The sequence below is a fragment of the Somniosus microcephalus genome, unplaced genomic scaffold, assembly GCF_052327205.1.
Source record: "Somniosus microcephalus isolate GS21.2 unplaced genomic scaffold, FLI_Smic_1.0 unresolved_chr1, whole genome shotgun sequence".
Lineage (NCBI taxonomy): Eukaryota > Metazoa > Chordata > Chondrichthyes > Squaliformes > Somniosidae > Somniosus > Somniosus microcephalus.
In genome coordinates this window covers 36,514,475-36,535,507 of record NW_028225179.1, presented here as the reverse complement: position 1 = coordinate 36,535,507, position 21,033 = coordinate 36,514,475, and the positions used below count along the sequence as shown (strand labels likewise).

At 51.8% G+C, this 21,033-nt stretch overlaps 1 protein-coding gene across 1 annotated transcript in view; it reads right to left on the bottom strand.

The window, feature by feature from the left end:
- Positions 1-2,533: 2,533 nt before the first annotated feature.
- Positions 2,534-21,033, bottom strand: part of LOC147094615 (kinesin-like protein KIF22) — a 73,352-nt gene continuing 54,852 nt past the window's right edge. The window contains exons 11-15 of the mRNA XM_085974450.1: positions 16,223-16,391; positions 13,555-13,628; positions 7,523-7,708; positions 6,741-6,797; positions 2,534-3,168 (exon numbers count right to left, since the gene is read on the bottom strand). Of these exons, the coding sequence (XP_085830576.1) occupies positions 3,139-3,168; positions 6,741-6,797; positions 7,523-7,708; positions 13,555-13,628; positions 16,223-16,391 (516 nt within the window). The 3' untranslated portion in view covers positions 2,534-3,138. The remainder of the gene's footprint in view (positions 3,169-6,740; positions 6,798-7,522; positions 7,709-13,554; positions 13,629-16,222; positions 16,392-21,033) is intronic.

Below are 21,033 nucleotides of genomic sequence, written 5' to 3'. Positions count from 1 at the left end.
ATTGGAACTGTTTCTGGGGGGAGGTGGGACCTCTACAAGCCGGACGGGTTACACCTCAACAGGAATGGGACCAATATCCTCGCGGGAGGGTTTGCTAGTGCTGTTGGGGAGGGTTTAAACTAGCTTGGCAGGGAACCTGAGGGTAGAGTCAGTAGGGAGGGAAGAAAACCAAATTGGAAAGAGGAATCAAGGGCTTGATAGTAAATCAATGAGGTTTTCCTGTCCTAAATGGTGTATACTTCAATGCAAGGAGTATAGCGAACAAGGCAGAGGAGCTGAGGGCACAGCTAGATACTTGGGACTATGATATTATAGCTATTAGAGAGACGTGGCTGAAAGAGGGGCAGGTATGGCAGCTTAACCTTCCTAGTTATAGGATTTTCAGACAGAGAGGGAGGGGGGTCGTGGTATTGATTAAAGAAACTATTACTGCTGTGAGGAGGGATGATCAAATGAGGCCAAATACACTGCTGGGAGTGTACTACAGACCCCCAAACAGTGAGAGGGAGATAGAAGAGCAAAAACTATAGGGCAGTACAGGAAACTGGCTCGAGCCACTGGCAAAATTCAGGAGTCGGTTCAGTAAGTTTTTTTCCCCCCACCAGTCAGGCTCTGCAAGGTCTAGCTAAAGCTGTTGCTTAGCTACAGACGCTTGCAAGCTACGGCCGACTGTTTAGAAGCTGTTGCTAGATACGGAGCTCAAAAGCTTCCGTATGTTTTAACATTAGCGCTGGTTTGTCGGGACGGCAACAGCTCGGTCCTGTCGGTGCCGGATATCAAAGTTTCCTGTAAAAGTAGGGGATTTCAACTACCCCAATATTAACTGGGATAAAATTAGTGTGAAGGGTATAGAGGGTGCGGAATTCCTAAAATGCATCCAGGAGAACTTTCTTAGCCAGTATGTAGCAAGCCCAACAAGGGAGGGGGGCGATTCTGGACTTCGTTTTAGGGAATGAAGCTGGGCAGGTAAGAGGCACATTTTGGTGCTCATGACCATAATTCAGTTAGATTTAAGGTAGTTATGGAAAAGGACAAGGATAGCCCAGGAATACACAGAGTAGGGTAGAGGAACAAAGGGACCTTGGAGTGCAAGCCAAGTAGATAAGGTGGCTAAGGCGGCATATGGAATGCTTGCCTTTATTAGCCGTGGGGTTATGTACAGGAACAAGGATGTCTTGCTGCAGTTGTACAGGGCCTTGGTGAGACCACACCTTGAGTACTGTGTGCAGTTTTGGTCGCCTAATCTGAGGAAGGATGTTCTTGCCATGGAGGGAGTGCAGCGAAGATTCACCAGGCTGATACCTGGGATGGCAGGAATGACGTATGAGGAGAGATTGGGTCGATACTCGCTGGAGTTTAGAAGAATGAGAGGGGATCTCATTGAAACTTATAAAATTCTAACAGGACTAGATGCAGGAAGGATGTTCCCGATGGCTGGGGAGTCCAGAACCAGGGGTCACAGTCTAAAGATAAGGGGTAAGCCATTTAGGACTGAGATGAGGAGGAATTCCTTCACCCAGAGTGGTGAACCTGTGGAATTCTCTACCACAGAAGGCAGTTGAGACCAATTCATTAAATATATTCAAGGAGTTGGATATATTTCTTAAGGCTAAAGGGATCAAGTGATATGGGGAGAAAGCAGGGACAGGGGACTGAATTTGGATGATCAACCATGATCTCATTGAATGGCGGAGCAGGCTCGAGGGGCCGAATGGCCTACTCCTGCTCCTATCTATGTTTCTATGCTTCAACTGTATAAAACACAAGTTAGGCCTCAGCTAGAGTACTGCGTGCAGTTCTGGTCACCACATTACAGGAAAGATGTGATTGCACTAGAGAGAGGGTGCAGAGGAGATTTACAAGGATGTTGCTGGGAGTAGAGAATCTTCGCTATGAGGAAAGACCGGAGAGGCTGAGGAGAGACCTTATTGAGGTGTATAAAATTATGAGGGGGCCTAGATAAAGTGGATAGAAAGGACCTATTTCCCTTAGCAGAGGGGTCAAAAAGTACTTGGATGTGCATTTGGGATGCTCTAACCTGCAGGGCTACGGCCCAAGAGCGGAGAAGTGGGATTAGGCTGGATAGCTCTCTGTTGGCCGGCGTGGACACGATGGGTCGAAATGGCCGCCTTCCCTGCTGTAACTTTCTATGAGATTGAACCGTGTGTAAAGAGGCTGCAACAGAGCGAAGGGGCATTAGTCACAGAGCAGGAATGGCCTGTGGTCAGTTAGCGGATATCACCTGGTGTGGGACTGAAAGGCCTGCACCCACAGTTGGATGGTCCCCCTAAAGCTCATCTGATGGGGAGAAATTCCTCCTGTCCTGACCACTGCTCTCACCAAGCCGCCCAGGGACAGCGGAGCGCCGAGCTCGGAACAGAACACACAGCAAGCAGGGCTCCGATCACTCTCCCTCTCCCTGGGATTGCACCTGGTAAAGACGTTCTGATTTGGCCCATGTTTCCCCTGAAACCACTGCAGTGAGGAGGCTGTGGCTTGAAATTTCACTGCGACAAAGGTGTCGTACAATAAATTTGCAATTAGAAATAAGTTTTAATAAAATACACTATAAAAATCACACTTTAGAACAGAGAATATTTAAAATTCGGTGGTGGCAGTCGTATGTTACAATACAGGCTGAGACAAGACTCACGCTTTAATATATAAAAAGTGTTTATGGAAGCCTTGCTGGCCAAGGCCCGATGAGAAGGTTTAAATCCGAGTCAGCGCCGGGTGTGGCTGGTGGGATCGGCTCCTTCACTGGCAATCGGATCAATGCCCCCAACACCGGTCCGAGGACAGAACAGTGGCCTGCACACACCAGGGATTGACTAGTCTAGGCTGGCTCTGCCCTCCCGCACGGTCTGTGGGTTCAACTATCCCCGTTCCCCAACCACAGCGTGCGCGACCGACACGCCCTCCGTCCGTACTCTGGTGTGGGGAACGAGCAGAGGACAGAGACAGATTCACATCTCTCTCACACACACACACAGACAGACACAGAGTACAGAGAAAAGGTCCGATAATGCACATCAGTCTCTGGGAGGCAAGGTGACCTCCAGCACAGTCGCTGACAGTTTAAAGACCGGCCACCAGGAGATGTTCAACCTTCACACTCTGCAGTTACCGCTCCAACACTCACTTCACTAGACAGCTGAGCACGTTGGCCTAGGAAAACACAAAAGACAAGGAGCGTTATCATGATAACCCAGGGTAAGGGGCACTCACTAACTACACAGTCACTGTTTATTCAGCAGAGTAAGAACATAAGAAATAGGAGCAGCACTCGGCCCCTTGAGCCCGCTCTGCCATTCAATGAGATCACAGCTGATCTTCTGCCTCATCTCCACTATCCCCATATCCCTCGATTCCCCTAGAGTCCAAAAATCTCTCGATCTCAGCCTTGAATATACTCAACGACTGAGCCTCCACAGCCCTCTGGGGCAGAGAATTCCAAAGATTCACCGCCCTCTGAGTGAAGAAATTCCTCCTCATTTCAGTCCTAAATGTTCGCGTTCTTTTTTCCCCCCCCCCCCAGTCAGGCACTGCAAGGTCTGTAGCTGCAGCCGACTCTTTAGAAGCTGTTGCTAAGCAAGTGTTTGTTGTCAGATACGGAGATGAAAACCTCCGTATGCTTCAACATTAACTTTGTATGTCCGGCAGTTTTGATACAATGTGATATTCGGCACCGACAGGTTGCAAAGTTTCCTGTATGTTTCAATGAGATCACCTCTCATTCTTCTAAACTCCGGAGAGTATCGGCCCATTCTACACAATCTCCCATCATAGGACAGGCCTCTCATCCCAGGAATCAATCCAGTGAACCTTCGTTGCACCGCCTCCAAGGCAAGTATCTCCTTCCTTAGATAAGGAGACCAAAACCGTGCACAGTACTCCAGGTGTGGTCTCACCAAGGCCCTGTACAATTGGAGCAAGACTTCCTTACTCTTATACTCCAGGCCCCTTGCAATAAAGGCCAACATGCCATTTGCCTTCCTAATTGCTTGCCGTATCTGATGTTAACTCTGTGTTTCCTGTACGAGGACACCCAAATCTCCCTGAACACCAACATGTGAAAGTTTCTCACCATTTAAAAAATTCTGTTTTTCTATTCTTTCTACCAAAGTGAATAACCTCACATTTCCCTACATTATACTCCATCTGCCACCTTGCTGCCCACTCACTTAGTCTATCGATATCCCTTTGCAGACTGTGTGTCCCACCTAGCTTTGTGTCATCAGCAAACTTGGATACAAAACACTCGGTCCCTTCATCTAGGTCATTAATATAGATTATAAATAGCTGAGGCCCCAGCACTGATCCTTGCGGCACCCAACTAGTTACAGCCTGCCAACCTGAAAATGATGTGTTTATCCCTACTCTCTGTTTTCTGTCCGTTAACCAAACCTCTATCCATGCTACTATATTACCCCCAACCCCATGAGCCCTAATCTCATGTAATAACCTTTTATGTGGCACCTTATCAAATGCCTTTTGGAAATCCAAATATACTACATCCACTGGTTCCCCTTTATTTACTGTAGGGGTTTCGCAAAATCCCCTAGTTCCCTGAAGATTGAAAATATTGGTCCACATCGGGTGATGTGACTTGTCTACAGTGTTTTAAAATATGTGCCTAGAACCGCAAAAGACTGCTCCGAGATGGACAGAACGTGGACAACACCGGAGTCGAAGAGCTCTGTGGAAAATATTCACACACCTTAAGACAGTGCTTTTAGTAATAAAATTGTTCCCTGGAGTTTAGGCAATCACAAAATGTTTTAAAATGGCCACAGAAAGCTTGGCCAAAAGGACAAAGCAGCAAAACAGCTCGCAGCGAGTTGTGTGTGTGAAAAAGTGGGAGGATACAGGGGCTGTGAGTCAGACCTGCCAATCAAAGGGAGGTTCCCTTCAAAGCACTTGAAGTTGTTTATTTACTTAAGAGATTAGCCCACTTGAGAAAACCGCAGGCCAATCGTTTTGAAACTGCTCGTTTACACAGCCACTCAGACATTCAATAACTACTCACAGACAATGAGACATTGAAACTGTGGAACGGGTTTTTGATATGCAACAGTTTAAGCAATGAATGGGTTTTTGAATCACCTATTATTGGACAATAGGGCTGTTGCATTCCCTTTGTTTCAGCCCAGGTAAACTCCGGATGTGGGTGGGAACATTTCAGCCCCACAGTGCAGACACACTAACCCAGTCCAACCACTTTGAGTTAGCCAATCACAGCTTTTCTCATGTGAATTGGAACTTTTTGGGCGCAAATTTTCCCAGACAGGCAAACAGCAGGGTGGGGGGGGGGGGGGGGGGGGCCTCACCAGGTATATATAATAGCTCCCGAGAAGCTATCGCTCTCTCTTTACTTCCTGAGACCACAGGTGAGCGCCTCTCTCACTTCGCTGGACCACATGTGAGCAGAGTTTCTGACTCTTCAGCAAAGCAGCCTAGTAAGGAGTTGGGGGATGGTAATTAAGGGGATTTGCTAAGATTGTTTAATTAACATTGTAGCCACTTAACCCTCGTTTTTACCGTCTGCATTCCCCCATTTAAGCAATTTTACTGTAATTACTGTGTTCGTGTGGTATAGTTTGATATTTTGATTATAGTTTCTTTTAGTTAATAAAGCTTGATTTTTCTCTCATCCAAACCATGTGTCTGTTTTTAATATTAATTATAAGTCCTGCAGTCAGAACTGGAAGGTGGGGTAGCAATTCGAAGCCGCTGTTTGAAAATTGGTTTATTGGAGATTGGTTTACAGTGTAGCAGCAAGGCTGCCTGACCAGGTGAATTACCGCAAACCAGGTAAAAGAAGCCCCCCCTTACACTACCCTGCTAGTTACATCCTAAAAAACTCTAATAAAATGTGTCAAACACGATTTTCCTTCCATAAAACCACGTTGACTCTGCCTAACCATGTTATGATTTTCTAAGTGCCCTGATACCACTTCCTTAACAATGGATTCCAGCATTTTCCCAACAACTGATGTCAGGCTAACTGGCCTGTATCACAGAATCCCCACAGTGCAGATAGAGGCCATTTCGGCCCATCGAGCCTGCACCGACACATATCTCACCCTATCCCCGTAACCCCTACACCGACACATATCTCACCCTATCCCCGTAACCCCACGTATTTAATCCCCTAACACTAAGGGTCAATTTATCATAGCCAGATCAACCTAACCTGCACATCTTTAGACTGTGGGAGGAAACCGGAGCACCCGGAGAAAACCCACGCAGACACGGGGAGAATGTGCAAACTCCACACAGACAGTCACCCGAGGCCGGATTTGAACCCGGGTCCCTGGCGCTGTGAGGCAACAGTGCTAACCACTATGCCACCTGTAGTTCCCTGTTTTTTCTCTGATGAAAACCAAGGCATCCACTATCTCTTCAGCCACCTCTTTTAGAACCCTAGGATGCAGGCCGTCAGGACCAGGGGATCTGTCAGCTATTAGTCCCATTAGTTCCTCTAGTACTTTTTCCTCTACTGATATTAATTACATTAAGTTCCTGACCCTCATTAGACCCTCGGTTCCCCACCATTTTTGGTATGCGCTGTGTGTCTAATACTGTGAAGACAGATACAAAATATTTGTTTAACGTTTCTGCCATTTCCTTATTCCCCATAATAATTTATGGATCACGCACTAACTGTGCAGTCACGGTTTATTCAGGGTGACAGACAGACAGGAGCTGCCCCTGCACGGTGTTAAAGACACTCTCACCTTCATGAACGTGGAGAGCAGCCTGGCCGACATTCCGACTTTCTCCAGATCCTCTATCTGGAAAAAAAAAACACACCAGGAAGTTAAACCTGGCGAGCAGCAGCATCTTTCCCGCTGGGCACACAGCACTTCCGCCGCTCCCCTCGGCACTGGCCTTCCCCAGCTCCTCTGCCCCTGGCACTGCGTTCCCCCGTCACCTCTCCTTCCCCTACCCGCTGCCCACTATGAAACCTGGCTGATTTCACCTGTCTAACCTAGGGATTGCTGGACAGTGATCAGGAGCAGGAACCCTGGCTGATTTCCCCTCCCTCTAACCCAGGGGTCACCAGACAGTGATCAGGAACCCTGGCTGATTTCCCTTCTCTCTAACCCAGGGGTCACTGGGCAGTGATCAGCAGGAGGAACCCTGGCTGATTTCCCCTCTCTCTAACCCAGGGGTCACTGGGCAGTGATCAGGAGCAGGAACCCGGGCTGATTTCCCCTCCCTCTAACCCAGGGGTCACCAGACAGTGATCAGGAACCCTCGCTGATTTCCCCTCTCTCTAACCCAGGGGTCACTGGACAGTGATCAGGAGCAGGAACCCTGGCTGATTTCCCCTCTCTCTAACCCAGGGGTCACTGGACAGTGATCAAGAGCAGGAACCCTGGCTGATTTGCCCTCCTATGCACACCTACCGTCTACACACTGATGAGTTGGAGTTGCGATTTTTGGGAGAGGGGGCTACAAGCTCTGGGAACGTCCGGCCCTCCCGGCTCCACAGCCCAGTGGCCGTGACAGGTACCTGACTGTATGATCCGTTCATCTCTCTCCAGCCCATGATCAGCTTGGCTGTCTTGTCTCCAACTCTCTGGAGGGTCTTCAGTTCCTTCAGCGAGCCGTTGTTGAGGATGTGAAGTATGTGATCCTTCTGCTTCTGCGCCAGCTCCAGGTCCATCGTCAGCTCAAAACCATTCTCATCACTGCCATCCTGATCACAACCAAGGTCACACATTACAGATCGTCCCTCTCCCCCAGTCATAGAAACAGAGAAGATAGGAGCAGGAGTAGGCTATTCAGCCCCTCGAGCCTGCTCCGCCATTCAATGAGATCATGGCTGATCATCCAAATTCAGTACCCTGTCCCTGCCTTCTCCCCATATCCCTTTAGTCTTAAGAAATATATCTAACTCCTTCTTGAATATATTTAATGAATTGGCCTCAACTGCCTTCTTTGGTAGAGAATTCCACAGGTTCACCACTCTCTGGGTGAAGAAATTCCTCCTCATCGCTGTCCTAAATGGCTTACTCCTTATCCTTAGACTGTGACCCCTGGTTCTGGACTCCCCGGCCATCGGGAACATCCTTCCTGCATCTAGTCTGTCCAGTCCTGTTAGAATTTTATAAGTTTCAATGAGATCCCCTCTCATTCTTCTAAACTCCAGCGAGTATAAGCCCAATCAACCCAATCTCTCCTCATACGTCATTCCTGCCATCCCAGGTATCAGCCTGGTGAATCTTCGCTGCACTCCTTCCACGGCAAGAACATCCTTCCTCAGATAAGGTGACCAAAACTGCACACAATACTAAGGTGTGGTCTCACCAAGGCCCTGTACAACTGCAGCAAGACATCCTTGCTCCTGTACTCGAATCCTCTCGATATGAAGGCCAACATACCATTTTCCTTCTTAACCGCCTGCTGCACCTACATGCTTACCTTCAGCGACTGGTGCACAAGGACACCCAGGTCTTGTTGCACTTCCCCTTCTCCCAATCTATTGCCATTCAGATAATAATCTGCCTTCCTGTTATTCCCACCGAAGTGAATAACCTCGCATTTATCCACATTATACTGCATCTGCCATGCTTCTGCCCAATCACCCAACCTGTTCAAATCATACTGAGTTTCTCAGCATCCTCCTCACAGCACACACACCCACCCAGCTTGGTGTCATCTGCAAACTTGGAGATATTACATCTAGTTCCCTCGTCTAGATCATTTATATATAGTGAATAACTGGTGTCCTAGCACCGACCCCTGCGGTACCCCACTAATCACTGCCTGCCACTCGGAAAAAGACCCATTTATTCCAACTCTTTGCTTCCTGTCTGCCAACCAGTTCATTATCCAAGTCAGTACCTTGCCCCCAATCCCGTGCGCTTTAACTTTGCACGCTAATCTCTTATGTGGGACCTTATCGAAAGCCCTCTGCAGGTCCAAATACACCACATCCACCGGTTCACCCTTATCTATTTTACCAGTTACATCCTCAAAAAATTCCAGATTAGTGAAGCACGATTTACCTTTTGTAAATCCATGTTGACTTTGTCTGATCTTGTCACTGTTTTCCAAGTGCTCTGCTATTACATGTTTTATAAGTGACTGTAGCATTTTCCCCACTAATCCATTCACTCCCAGCCTCATCACAACCAAGGTCACAGATATGTCACACATCCCCCACCAGTCTGATCACACCCCCCTCCCCTGAAGAAAGCAAGCTACTAGGCACTTGGTCTAAGCGTTGAACAAAGCTTTAATCAACTGTTTTACAACATGGAGGGCTAGTTGTGTCCTTCACTAGTTCCCGTTAAAGAATGTCCTGCGCAAGCTGGGCCCGTGCCCGAGTATTTATACTCTCCCTGGACAGCGCCACCCGCAGGCCGCTCAGTTGATTCATGTCACCCCCCAGTCTGATCACACATTCCCCCCAGTCTGATCACACGTTCCCCCCAGTCTGATCACACGTTCCCCCCCAGTCTGATCACACGTTCCCCCCCAGTCTGATCACACGTTCCCCCCCAGTCTGATCACACGTTCCCCCCCAGTCTGATCACACGTTCCCCCCCAGTCTGATCACACGTTCCCCCCCAGTCTGATCACACGTTCCCCCCCCAGTCTGATCACACGTTCCCCCCCAGTCTGATCACACGTTCCCCCCCAGTCTGATCACACGTTCCCCCCCAGTCTGATCACACGTTCCCCCCCAGTCTGATCACACGTTCCCCCCCAGTCTGATCACACGTTCCCCCCCAGTCTGATCACACATTCCCCCCCCCCCAGTCTGATCACACATTCCCCCCAGTCTGATCACACATTCCCCCCACCCAGTCTGATCACAGATTCCCCCCAGTCTGATCACACATTCCCCCCACCCAGTCTGATCACAGATTCCCCCCCAGTCTGATCACACATTCCCCCCAGTCTGATCACACATTCCCCCCACCCAGTCTGATCACAGATTCCCCCCCAGTCTGATCACACATTCCCCCCAGTCTGATCACACATTCCCCCCAGTCTGATCACACATTCCCCCCAGTCTGATCACACATTCCCCCCAGTCTGATCACACATTCCCCCCAGTCTGATCACACATTCCCCCCAGTCTGATCACATTCCCCCCAGTCTGATCACACATTCCCCCAGTCTGATCACACATTCCCCCAGTCTGATCACACATTCCCCCCAGTCTGATCACACATTCCCCCCCAGTCTGATCACACATTCCCCCCAGTCTGATCACACATTCCCCCCAGTCTGATCACACATTCCCCCCAGTCTGATCACATTCCCCCCACCCAGTCTGATCACACATTCCCCCCACCCAGTCTGATCACATTCCCCCCACCCAGTCTGATCGCACATTCCCCCCAGTCTGATCGCACATTCCCCCCAGTCTGATCGCACATTCCCCCCAGTCTGATCGCACATTCCCCCCAGTCTGATCGCACATTCCCCCCAGTCTGATCGCACATTCCCCCCAGTCTGATCGCACATTCCCCCCAGTCTGATCGCACATTCCCCCCCCCAGTCTGATCGCACATACCCCCAGTCTGATCGCACATTCCCCCCCAGTCTGATCGCACATTCCCCCCAGTCTGATCGCACATTCCCCCCAGTCTGATCGCACATTCCCCCCCAGTCTGATCACACATTCCCCCAGTCTGATCACACATTCCCCCCAGTCTGATCACACATTCCCCCCACCCAGTCTGATCGCACATTCCCCCCCAGTCTGATCACACATTCCCCCAGTCTGATCACACATTCCCCCCAGTCTGATCGCACATTCCCCCCAGTCTGATCGCACATTCCCCCCAGTCTGATCGCACATTCCCCCCAGTCTGATCGCACATTCCCCCCACCCAGTCTGATCGCACATTCCCCCAGTCTGATCACACATTCCCCCCAGTCTGATCACACATTCCCCCAGTCTGATCACATTCCCCCCACCCAGTCTGATCGCACATTCCCCCCAGTCTGATCGCACATTCCCCCCAGTCTGATCGCACATTCCCCCCAGTCTGATCGCACATTCCCCCCAGTCTGATCGCACATTCCCCCCAGTCTGATCGCACATTCCCCCCAGTCTGATCGCACATTCCCCCCAGTCTGATCGCACATTCCCCCCAGTCTGATCGCACATTCCCCCCAGTCTGATCGCACATTCCCCCCAGTCTGATCGCACATTCCCCCCAGTCTGATCGCACATTCCCCCCAGTCTGATCGCACATTCCCCCCAGTCTGATCACACATTCCCCCCAGTCTGATCACACATTCCCCCCAGTCTGATCACACATTCCCCCCAGTCTGATCACACATTCCCCCAGTCTGATCACATTCCCCCCACCCAGTCTGATCGCACATTCCCCCCAGTCTGATCACACATTCCCCCCAGTCTGATCACACATTCCCCCCCAGTCTGATCACACATTCCCCCCAGTCTGATCACACATTCCCCCCAGTCTGATCACACATTCCCCCCAGTCTGATCACACATTCCCCCCAGTCTGATCACACATTCCCCCCAGTCTGATCACACATTCCCCCCAGTCTGATCACACATTCCCCCCAGTCTGATCACATTCCCCCCACCCAGTCTGATCGCACATTCCCCCAGTCTGATCGCACATTCCCCCAGTCTGATCGCACATTCCCCCCCACCCCCACCCAGTCTGATCACACATTCCCCCCAGTCTGATCGCACATTCCCCCCCAGTCTGATCGCACATTCCCCCCCAGTCTGATCGCACATTCCCCCCCAGTCTGATCGCACATTCCCCCCAGTCTGATCGCACATTCCCCCCAGTCTGATCACACATTCCCCCCAGTCTGATCGCACATTCCCCCCAGTCTGATCACACATTCCCCCCAGTCTGATCACACATTCCCCCCAGTCTGATCACACATTCCCCCCAGTCTGATCACACATTCCCCCCAGTCTGATCACACATTCCCCCCAGTCTGATCACACATTCCCCCCAGTCTGATCGCACATTCCCCCCAGTCTGATCGCACATTCCACCCAGTCTGATCACACATTCCCCCCAGTCTGATCACACATCTCTCTCCTCCCCCACCCAGTCTGATCACACATTCCCCCCACCCCCACCCAGTCTGATCACACATTCCCCCCACCCCCACCCAGTCTGATCACACATTCCCCCCACCCCCACCCAGTCTGATCACACATTCCCCCCACCCCCACCCAGTCTGATCACACATTCCCCCCACCCCCACCCAGTCTGATCACACATTCCCCCCACCCCCACCCAGTCTGATCACACATTCCCCCCACCCCCACCCAGTCTGATCACACATTCCCCCACCCCCCCTTGCTGAAGAGATCGCAAAGTCTCTGAAGAATGGACTTAGTCGGGAAAAATTTTTGTGGACTTTATGGGATTTTGCGGAGGGTATTTTCCCTGTTATGGGATCACCCTGTGCAGATAAGTGAAAGACTGGTTTGTTAAAACGCCAGAGAACGCATGGCAGTTGGCTGTGACAGAAGAACTGTCCATCATGTATGGGTTCGCCCGACAGTCCTGGAAAAAAGGAAGGGGGCCATTGAACCCGATTAGAAAAACCACTAATATACAAAGCACTTCTCACCTCCATCTCAGAAGAGAAGCAGAACAATGAACCCACTGGCCTCAGCCAGCCGAAGAGGAGCCAGTTTTTCCCCAACACAAAGACCGAAAGATATGTCCCAGACTTAGGGCCATTAACCCAATACGCATGGGTCCGAGGATGACCCATCACAGAATAAACACCGGACTGCTCAGAAGCAAATGGATTTTAAAAGATTGGTGGGAAAAGGGGCAGGCAGACGACTATAAAGATAGACTCTTTTCCACCATTCTCTCTCTCCTGCTCCAAGACAAGTAGTACCAGAGAAGCCGACGAGCGGAGCGATCGAAACCGACCCCGTGTGGGGGTAAGCATAGTCTCTCAGAAGTGAAGCTTTTGGGCTATTCCGAGGGTGGGAGCTTCGTTTGGTTCAGCCAGGCGAAGGGGTTTATGCGACTGGGTAATTCGTTGGTAGGGGTGGAATTAGAATCCACCATAGCAACAAGGGAATTACTGCTGGTTATAGTCCACAGTTTTGTACTGTATGTATGTTGATTGTAATCTGGATTTTATTCTCCACAGAGACAGTGATTTTGTTTAGTAGTGCATGTTTTAGCCGGTGTATGTTAGGCCAAATAAATAAAAGTTTGATTTTTCATCGAAGCATTCCTGTCCGTGACTTATTTTATTTGCACTCTGAATAATAATTCCCGGGTATAGAACTTTCGTAAGGCGGGGCGATTCGAACCGTCCGTCTAGCAATTGGGCTAGGATCAAAAACCACTTACATCTCTTGGCGACCAGCGGCAGGATCTGGGTTAAGAGTGTAAAAAAAAACGCCTACACTTGCCCACTCTGGGCCTACAGGTGACTCCAGTCCCACACCCAACTGACAGGACCGGCAGGCCATCGGTGGTCCGCAGCGATTCACCGCGGCCCCTCCTCGGGGCTGGCCAGCGACGCCGGCCTCGCCCAAACACCAACACTCACCCGCATCTGCCGCTTCTCTCTCCTCTTCACCACGATCACGTTCCCCGGCTTAAGCAAGTCGCAGTTGTCGAGACCTGCAATGGTTTGGGGACATGCAGTCAGTTCCGTCGGAGTGGGGGGGGCATTCCCCGCAATCCCAGCCCAAAACAGTAACGAGACGCCGGGCGGAACCCGCGACTCACCTATCAATTCAGTTCTCAGTCCCAACTCGGACACTGTGGCTGGTGGTCAAGCGGACACCACGTACTTCAGTAACTAGTGGGGTGCCACAGGGATCAGTGCGGGGGCCTCAACTATTCACAATCTATATTAATGACTGGGATGAAGGGACCGAGTGTAATGTAGCCAAATTTGCGGATGATACAAAGATAGGTGGGTTAGCAAGTTGTGAGGAGGACACAGAGTCTGCAAAGGGATATGGAGAGGTTAAGTGAGTGGACAAACATTTGGCAGATGGAGTATAATGTGGGAAAATGTGAGGTTATCCACTTTGGAAGGAAGAATGAAAAAGCAAATTATTATTTAAATGGAGAGACTCTACAAAATGCTGCGGTACAGAGGGATCTGGGGGTCCTCGGACATGAAACACAGAGTTAGCATGCAGGTACAGCAAGTAATTAGGAAGGCTAATGGCATGTTGGCCTTTATTGCAAGGGGGATGGAGTATAAAAGTAGGGAAGTCTTGCTACCACTGTACAGGGCGTTGGCGAGACCGCACCTGGAGTACTGCGTACAGTTTTGGTCTCCATATTTAAGGAGAGATATACTTGCATTGGAGGTAGTTCAGAGAAGGTTCACTAGATTGATTCCTGAGATGAAAGGGTTGTCTTACGAGGAAAGGTTGAGCAGGTTGGGCCTATACTCATTGGAGTTTAGAAGAATGAGAGGGGATCTTATTGAAACATAAGATTCTGAGGGGGATTGACAGGGTAGATGCTGAGAGGATGTTTCCCCTCGTGGGGGAATCTAGAACTAGGGGGCATTGTTTCAGGATAAGGGGTCGCCCATTTAAGACGGAGATGAGGAGGAATTTCTTCTCTCGGAGGGTCGTGAATCTTTGGAATTCTCTACCCCGGAGAGCTGTGGAGGCGGAGTCGCTGAATATATTCAAGGTGGAGATTGACAGATGTTTCAACTACAGGGGAGTCAAGGATTATGGGGAGCGGGCAGGAAAGTGGAGTTGAGGTCGATGATCAGATCAGCCATGATCATATTGAATAAAGGAGCAGGCTCGAGGGGCTGAACGGCCTCTTTCTGTTCCTGTGTAACAGGCTCGAGGGGCTGAACGGCCTCTTTCTGTTCCTGTGTAACAGGCTCGAGGGGCTGAATGGGCCTCCTCCTGTTCCTGTGTAACAGGCTCGAGGGGCTGAACGGCCTCTTTCTGTTCCTGTGTAACAGGCTCGAGGGGCTGAATGGGCCTCCTCCTGTTCCTGTGTAACAGGCTCGAGGGGCTGAATGGGCCTCCTCCCGTTCCTGTGTAACAGACTCGAGGGGCTGAATGGCCTCCTCCTGTTCCTGTGTAACAGGCTCGAGGGGCTGAATGGGCCTCCTCCTGTTCCTGTGTAACAGGCTCGAGGGGCTGAATGGGCCTCTTTCTGTTCCTGTGTAACAGGCTCGAGGGGCTGAACGGCCTCCTCCTGTTCCTGTGTAACAGGCTCGAGGGGCTGAATGGCCTCCTCCTGTTCCTGTGCAACAGGCTCGAGGGGCTGAATGGGCCTCCTCCTGTTCCTGTGTAACAGGCTCGAGGGGCTGAATGGGCCTCCTCCTGTTCCTGTGTAACAGGCTCGAGGAGGCTGAATGGGCCTCCTCCTGTTCCTGTGTAACAGGCTCGAGGGGCTGAATGGGCCTCCTCCTGTTCCTGTGTAACAGGCTCGAGGGGCTGAATGGGCCTCCTCCTGTTCCTGTGTAACAGGCTCGAGGGGCTGAACGGGCCTCCTCCTGTTCCTGTGTAACAGGCTCGAGGGGCTGAACAGGCCTCCTCCTGTTCCCGTGTAACAGGCTCGAGGGGCTGAATGGGCCTCCTCCTGTTCCTGTGTAACAGGCTCGAGGGGCTGAATGGGCCTCCTCCTGTTCCTGTGTAACAGGCTCGAGGGGCTGAATGGGCTGCTCCTGTTCCCGTGTAACAGGCTCGAGGGGCTGAATGGGCCTCCTCCTGTTCCCGTGTAACAGGCTCGAGGGGCTGAATGGGCCTCCTCCTGTTCCCGTGTAACAGGCTCGAGGGGCTGAATGGGCTGCTCCTGTTCCCGTGTAACAGGCTCGAGGGGCTGAATGGGCCTCCTCCTGTTCCTGTGTAACAGGCTCGAGGGGCTGAATGGGCCTCCTCCTGTTCCTGTGTAACAGGCTCGAGGGGCTGAACGGGCCTCCTCCTGTTCCTGTGTAACAGGCTCGAGGAGGCTGAACGGGCCTCCTCCTGTTCCTGTGTAACAGGCTCGAGGGGCTGAATGGGCTGCTCCTGTTCCCGTGTAACAGGCTCGAGGGGCTGAATGGGCCTCCTCCTGTTCCTGTGTAACAGGCTCGAGGGGCTGAACGGGCCTCCTCCTGTTCCTGTGTAACAGGCTCGAGGAGGCTGAACAGGCCTCCTCCTGTTCCTGTGTAACTGGCTCGAGGGGGCTGAACAGGCCTCCTCCTGTTCCTGTGTCACCGAGAATGCCTCAACCACATTACTTACGCTGCAGTGGTGTAACAATGGCCTGCTTCCTGTTCTTGGCCACTGAGGTTTTGCGCAAGGTTGGTAGGCGAGCGTTCTTGAACAGTACGCTGCTGCTCTCAGCCTCGTCTGCTGCAGTCGCCTGGGCCCCAATAGCTCTCTCCAGCTCCTTTTGTCTCTGCTGCAGTTTCTAACCAAAAACACAGACAGTTTACAATCCTATTATAATAGCAAAATACTGCGGATGTTGGAAATCTGAAACAACAGAAAATGCTGGAAATACTCAGCAGGCCAGGCAGCATCCGTGGAGAGAGAAACAGAGTTAACGTTTCAGGTCTGGGACCCTTCATCAGAACTGGAAAAAGCTGGAGATGTAACAGATATTAAGCAGGTGCAGAGACAGGGGGCGGGGTTAGGGGGGGAGGAAGGAGTAGAAAGAACATCCTGTACTTTTGTAAGAGGCAGGAAAGATAAAATGTTGCAAATGGGAATGGCAAAAATCATACTGCATGAAAAATGGGGGCAGGAATAATTGTCTGAAATTGTTGAACTCAATGTTGAGTCCGGCAGGCTGCAAAGTGCCCAATCGAAAGATGAGGTGCTGTTCCTCGAGCTTACGTTGAGCTTCATTGGAACAATGTAATAGGCCGAGGACAGAGAGATCAGAGTGGGAGTGAAGCGGTGAATTAAAGTGACAGGCGACCGGAAGCTCAGGGTCATCCGTACGGACTGAACGGAGGCGTTCCGCAAAGCGGTCGCCCAATCTGCGTTTGGTCTCCCCAATGTAGAGGAGACCACATCGTGAGCAGCGAATACAGTATACTAGATTGCAAGAAGTACAAGTAAATCGCTGGTTCACCTAGGAAGGGGTGTTTGGGGCCCTGGACAGTGGGAAGGGGGGGGAAGTATAGGGGCAGGTGTTGCATCTCCTGCGCTTGCACGGGAAGGTGCCGGGTGAAGGAGCAGGGCTGTTGGGGGTGATAGAGGAGTGGACCAGGGTATCGCGGAGGGAGCGGTCCCTTCGGAATGCTGAAAGGGGAGGGGAGGGGAAGATGTGTTTGGTGGTGGGATCACGTTGGAGGTGGCGGAAATGGCGGAGGATGCCTTCGGGCGCTCCACTTCTTCCTTGAACAGAGGCCCGACCAGTCCCCATCCACCACCACCCTCCTCCGCCTGGCTGAACTTGTTCTCACATTGAACAACTTCTCCTTTGACTCCACTCACTTCCTCCAAATTAAAGGTGTTGCTATGGGAACCCGCATGGGCCCTAGCTACGCCTGCCTTTTCGTGGGATATGTGGAACAATCTATGTTCCAGTCCTACTCAGGTCCCCTCCCTCACCTCTTTTTCCGGTACATCGATGACTGTATCGGTGCCGTTTCCTGCTCTCGCCCTGAACTAGACAATTTCATTCACTTCACTTCCAATTTCCACCCTTCCCTCACCGTCACATGGTCCATCTCCGACTCTTCCCTTCCTCGACTTCTCCATCTCCATTTCTGGCGATCGGCTTTTGACAAACATCCACTACAAGCCCACCGACTCCCAGCTACCTGGACTACACTTCCTCCCATCCCGCTTCCTGCAATGACTCTATTCCATTCTCCCAGTTTCTCCGTCGCGTCTGTCCCGACGATGCCACCTTCCATACCAGTGCTTCCGACATGTCTTCCTTTTTCCTCAACCGAGGATTCCCCTCTACCGTGGTTGACACGGCCCTTGACCGTGTCCATTCTATCTCCCGCACTTCTGTTCTCACCCCTTCCCCTCCCTCCCAGAACCACGATAGGGTTCCCCTTGTCCTCACCTTTCACCCCACCAGCCTCCACATTCAACGGATCATCCTCCGCCATTTCCGCCACCTCCAAAGTGATCCCACCACCAAACACATCTTCCCCTCCCCTCCCCTTTCAGCATTCCGCAGGGACCGCTCCCTCCGCGACACCCTGGTCCACTCCTCTATCACCCCCAACACCCCTTCCCCTTCGCCCGGCACCTTCCCATGCAAGCGCAGGAGATGCAACACCTGCCCTTTCACCTCCCCCCTTCCCACTGTCCAGGGCCCCAAATACCCCCTTCCAGATGAAACAGCGATTCACTTGTATTTCTTGCAATCTAGTACACTGTATTCGCTGCTCACGATGTGGTCTCCTCTACATTGGGGAGACCAAACACAGATTGGGCGACCGCTTTGCGGAACACCTCCGTTCAGTCTGTACGGGTGACCCTGAGCTTCCGGTCGCCTGTCACTTTAATTCACCGCTTCACTCCCACTCTGATCTCTCTGTCCTCGGGCTATTGCATTGTTCCAATGAAGCTCAACGTAAGCTCGAGGAACAGCACCTCATCTTTCGATTGGGCACTTTGCAGCCTGCCGGACTCAACATTGAGTTCAACAATTTCAGATAATTATCCCTGCCCCCATTTTTCATGCAGTATGATTTTTGCCATTCCCATTTGCAACATTTTATCTTTCCTGCCTCTTACAAAAGTACAGGAGGTTCTTTCAATTCCTTCCTCCCCTCCTAACCCCCACCCCCCCCTGTCTCTGCACCTGCTTAATATCTGTTACATCTCCAGCTTTTTCCAGTTCTGATGAAGGGTCCCAGACCTGAAACATTAACTCTGTTTCTCTCTCCACGGATGCTGCCTGGCCTGCTGAGTATTTCCAGCATTTTCTGTTGTTATTTCAGTTTACAATCCTATTGGGTCTGGGACTGACGCAGTGATTCCCTCCTCTCTCTAACCCAGGGGTCACTGGACTGTGATCAGGAGCAGGAACCCTGTCTGATTTCCTCTCTCTCTAACCCAGGGGTCACTAGGCAGTGATCAGGAGCAGGAACCCAGGCTGATTTCCCCTCTCTCTCTAACCCAGGGGTCACTGGGCAGTGATCAGGAGCAGGAACCCTGGCTGATTTCCCCTCTCTCTAACCCAGGGGTCACTGGGCAGTGATCAGGAGCAGGAACCCTGGCTGATTTCCCCCCTCTCTCTAACCCAAGGGTCACTGGGCAGTGATCAGGAGCAGGAACCCTGGCTGATTTCCCCTCTCTCTAACCCAGGGGTCACTGGACTGTGATCAGGAGCAGGAACCCTGTCTGATTTCCTCTCTCTCTAACCCAGGGGTCACTAGGCAGTGATCAGGAGCAGGAACCCAGGCTGATTTCCCCTCTCTCTCTAACCCAGGGGTCACTGGGCAGTGATCAGGAGCAGGAACCCTGGCTGATTTCCCCTCTCTCTAACCCAAGGGTCACTGGGCAGTGATCAGGAGCAGGAACCCTGGCTGATTTCCCCCCTCTCTCTAACCCAAGGGTCACTGGGCAGTGATCAGGAGCAGGAACCCTGGCTGATTTCCCCTCTCTCTAACCCAAGGGTCACTGGGCAGTGATCAGGAGCAGGAACCCTGGCTGATTTCCCCTCTCTCTAACCCAGGGGTCACTGGATAGTGATCAGGAGCAGGAACCCTGGCTGATTTCCCCTCTCTCTAACCCAGGGGTCACTGGGCAGTGATCAGGAGCAGGAACCCTGGCTGATTTCCCCTCTCTCTAACCCAGGGGTCACTGGGCAGTGATCAGGAGCAGGAACCCTGGCTGATTTCCTCTCTCTCTAACCCAGGGGTCACTGGGCAGTGATCAGGAGCAGGAACCCAGGCTGATTTCCCTCTCTCTCTAACCCAGGGGTCACTGGACTGTGATCAGGAGCAGGAACCCTGGCTGATTTCCCCTCTCTCTAACCCATGGGTCACTGGGCAGTGATCAGGAGCAGGAACCCTGGCTGATTTCCCCTCTCTCTAACCCAGGGGTCACTGGACTGTGATCAGGAGCAGGAACCCTGGCTGATTTCCCCTCTCTCTAACCCAGGGCTCACTGGACAGTGATCAGGAGCAGGAACCCTGGCTGATTTCCCCTCTCTCTAACCCATGGGTCACTGGACAATGATCAGGAGCATGAACCCTGGATGGTTCCCCCTCTCTCTAGGTCACTGGATAGTGATCAGGAGCTGGAACCCGGGCTGATTTCCCTCTCTCTCTAACCCAGGGGTCACTGGACAGTGATCAGGAGCAGGAACCCGGGCTGATTTCCCCTCTCTCTAACCCAGGGGTCACTGGGCAGTGATCAGGAGCTGGAACCCGGGCTGATTTCCCCTCTCTCTAACCCAGGGGTCACTGGGCAGTGATCAGGAGCAGGAACCCTGGCTGATTTTCCCCTCTCTCTAACCCAGGGGTCACTGGGCAGTGATCAGGAGCAGGAACCCTGGCTGATTTCCCCTCTCTCTAACCCAGGGGTCACTGGACAGTGATCAGGAGCAGGAACCCTGGCTGATTTCCCTCTCTCGCTAACCCAGGGGTCACTGGGCAGTGATCAGGAGCAGGAACCCTGGCTGATTTCCCTCCTCTCTCTAACCCAGGGGTCACTGGGCAGTGATCAGGAGCAGGAACCCTGGCTGATTTCCCCCTCTCTCTAACCCAGGGGTCACTGGACAGTGATCAGGAGCAGGAACCCTGGCTGATTTCTCTCCTCTCTCTAACCCAGGGGTCACTGGGCAGTGATCAGGAGCAGGAACCCTGGCTGATTTCCCCCTCTCTCTCTAACCCAGGGCTCACTGGGCAGTGATCAGGAGCAGGAACCCTGGCTGATTTCCCTCTCTCTCTAACCCAGGGGTCACTGGACAATGATCAGGAGCAGGAACCCTGGCTGATTTCCCCTCTCTCTAACCCAGGGCTCACTGGGCAGTGATCAGGAGCAGGAACCCTGGCTGATTTCCCTCTCTCTCTAACCCAGGGGTCACTGGACAGTGATCAGGAGCAGGAACCCTGGCTGATTTCCCTCTCTCT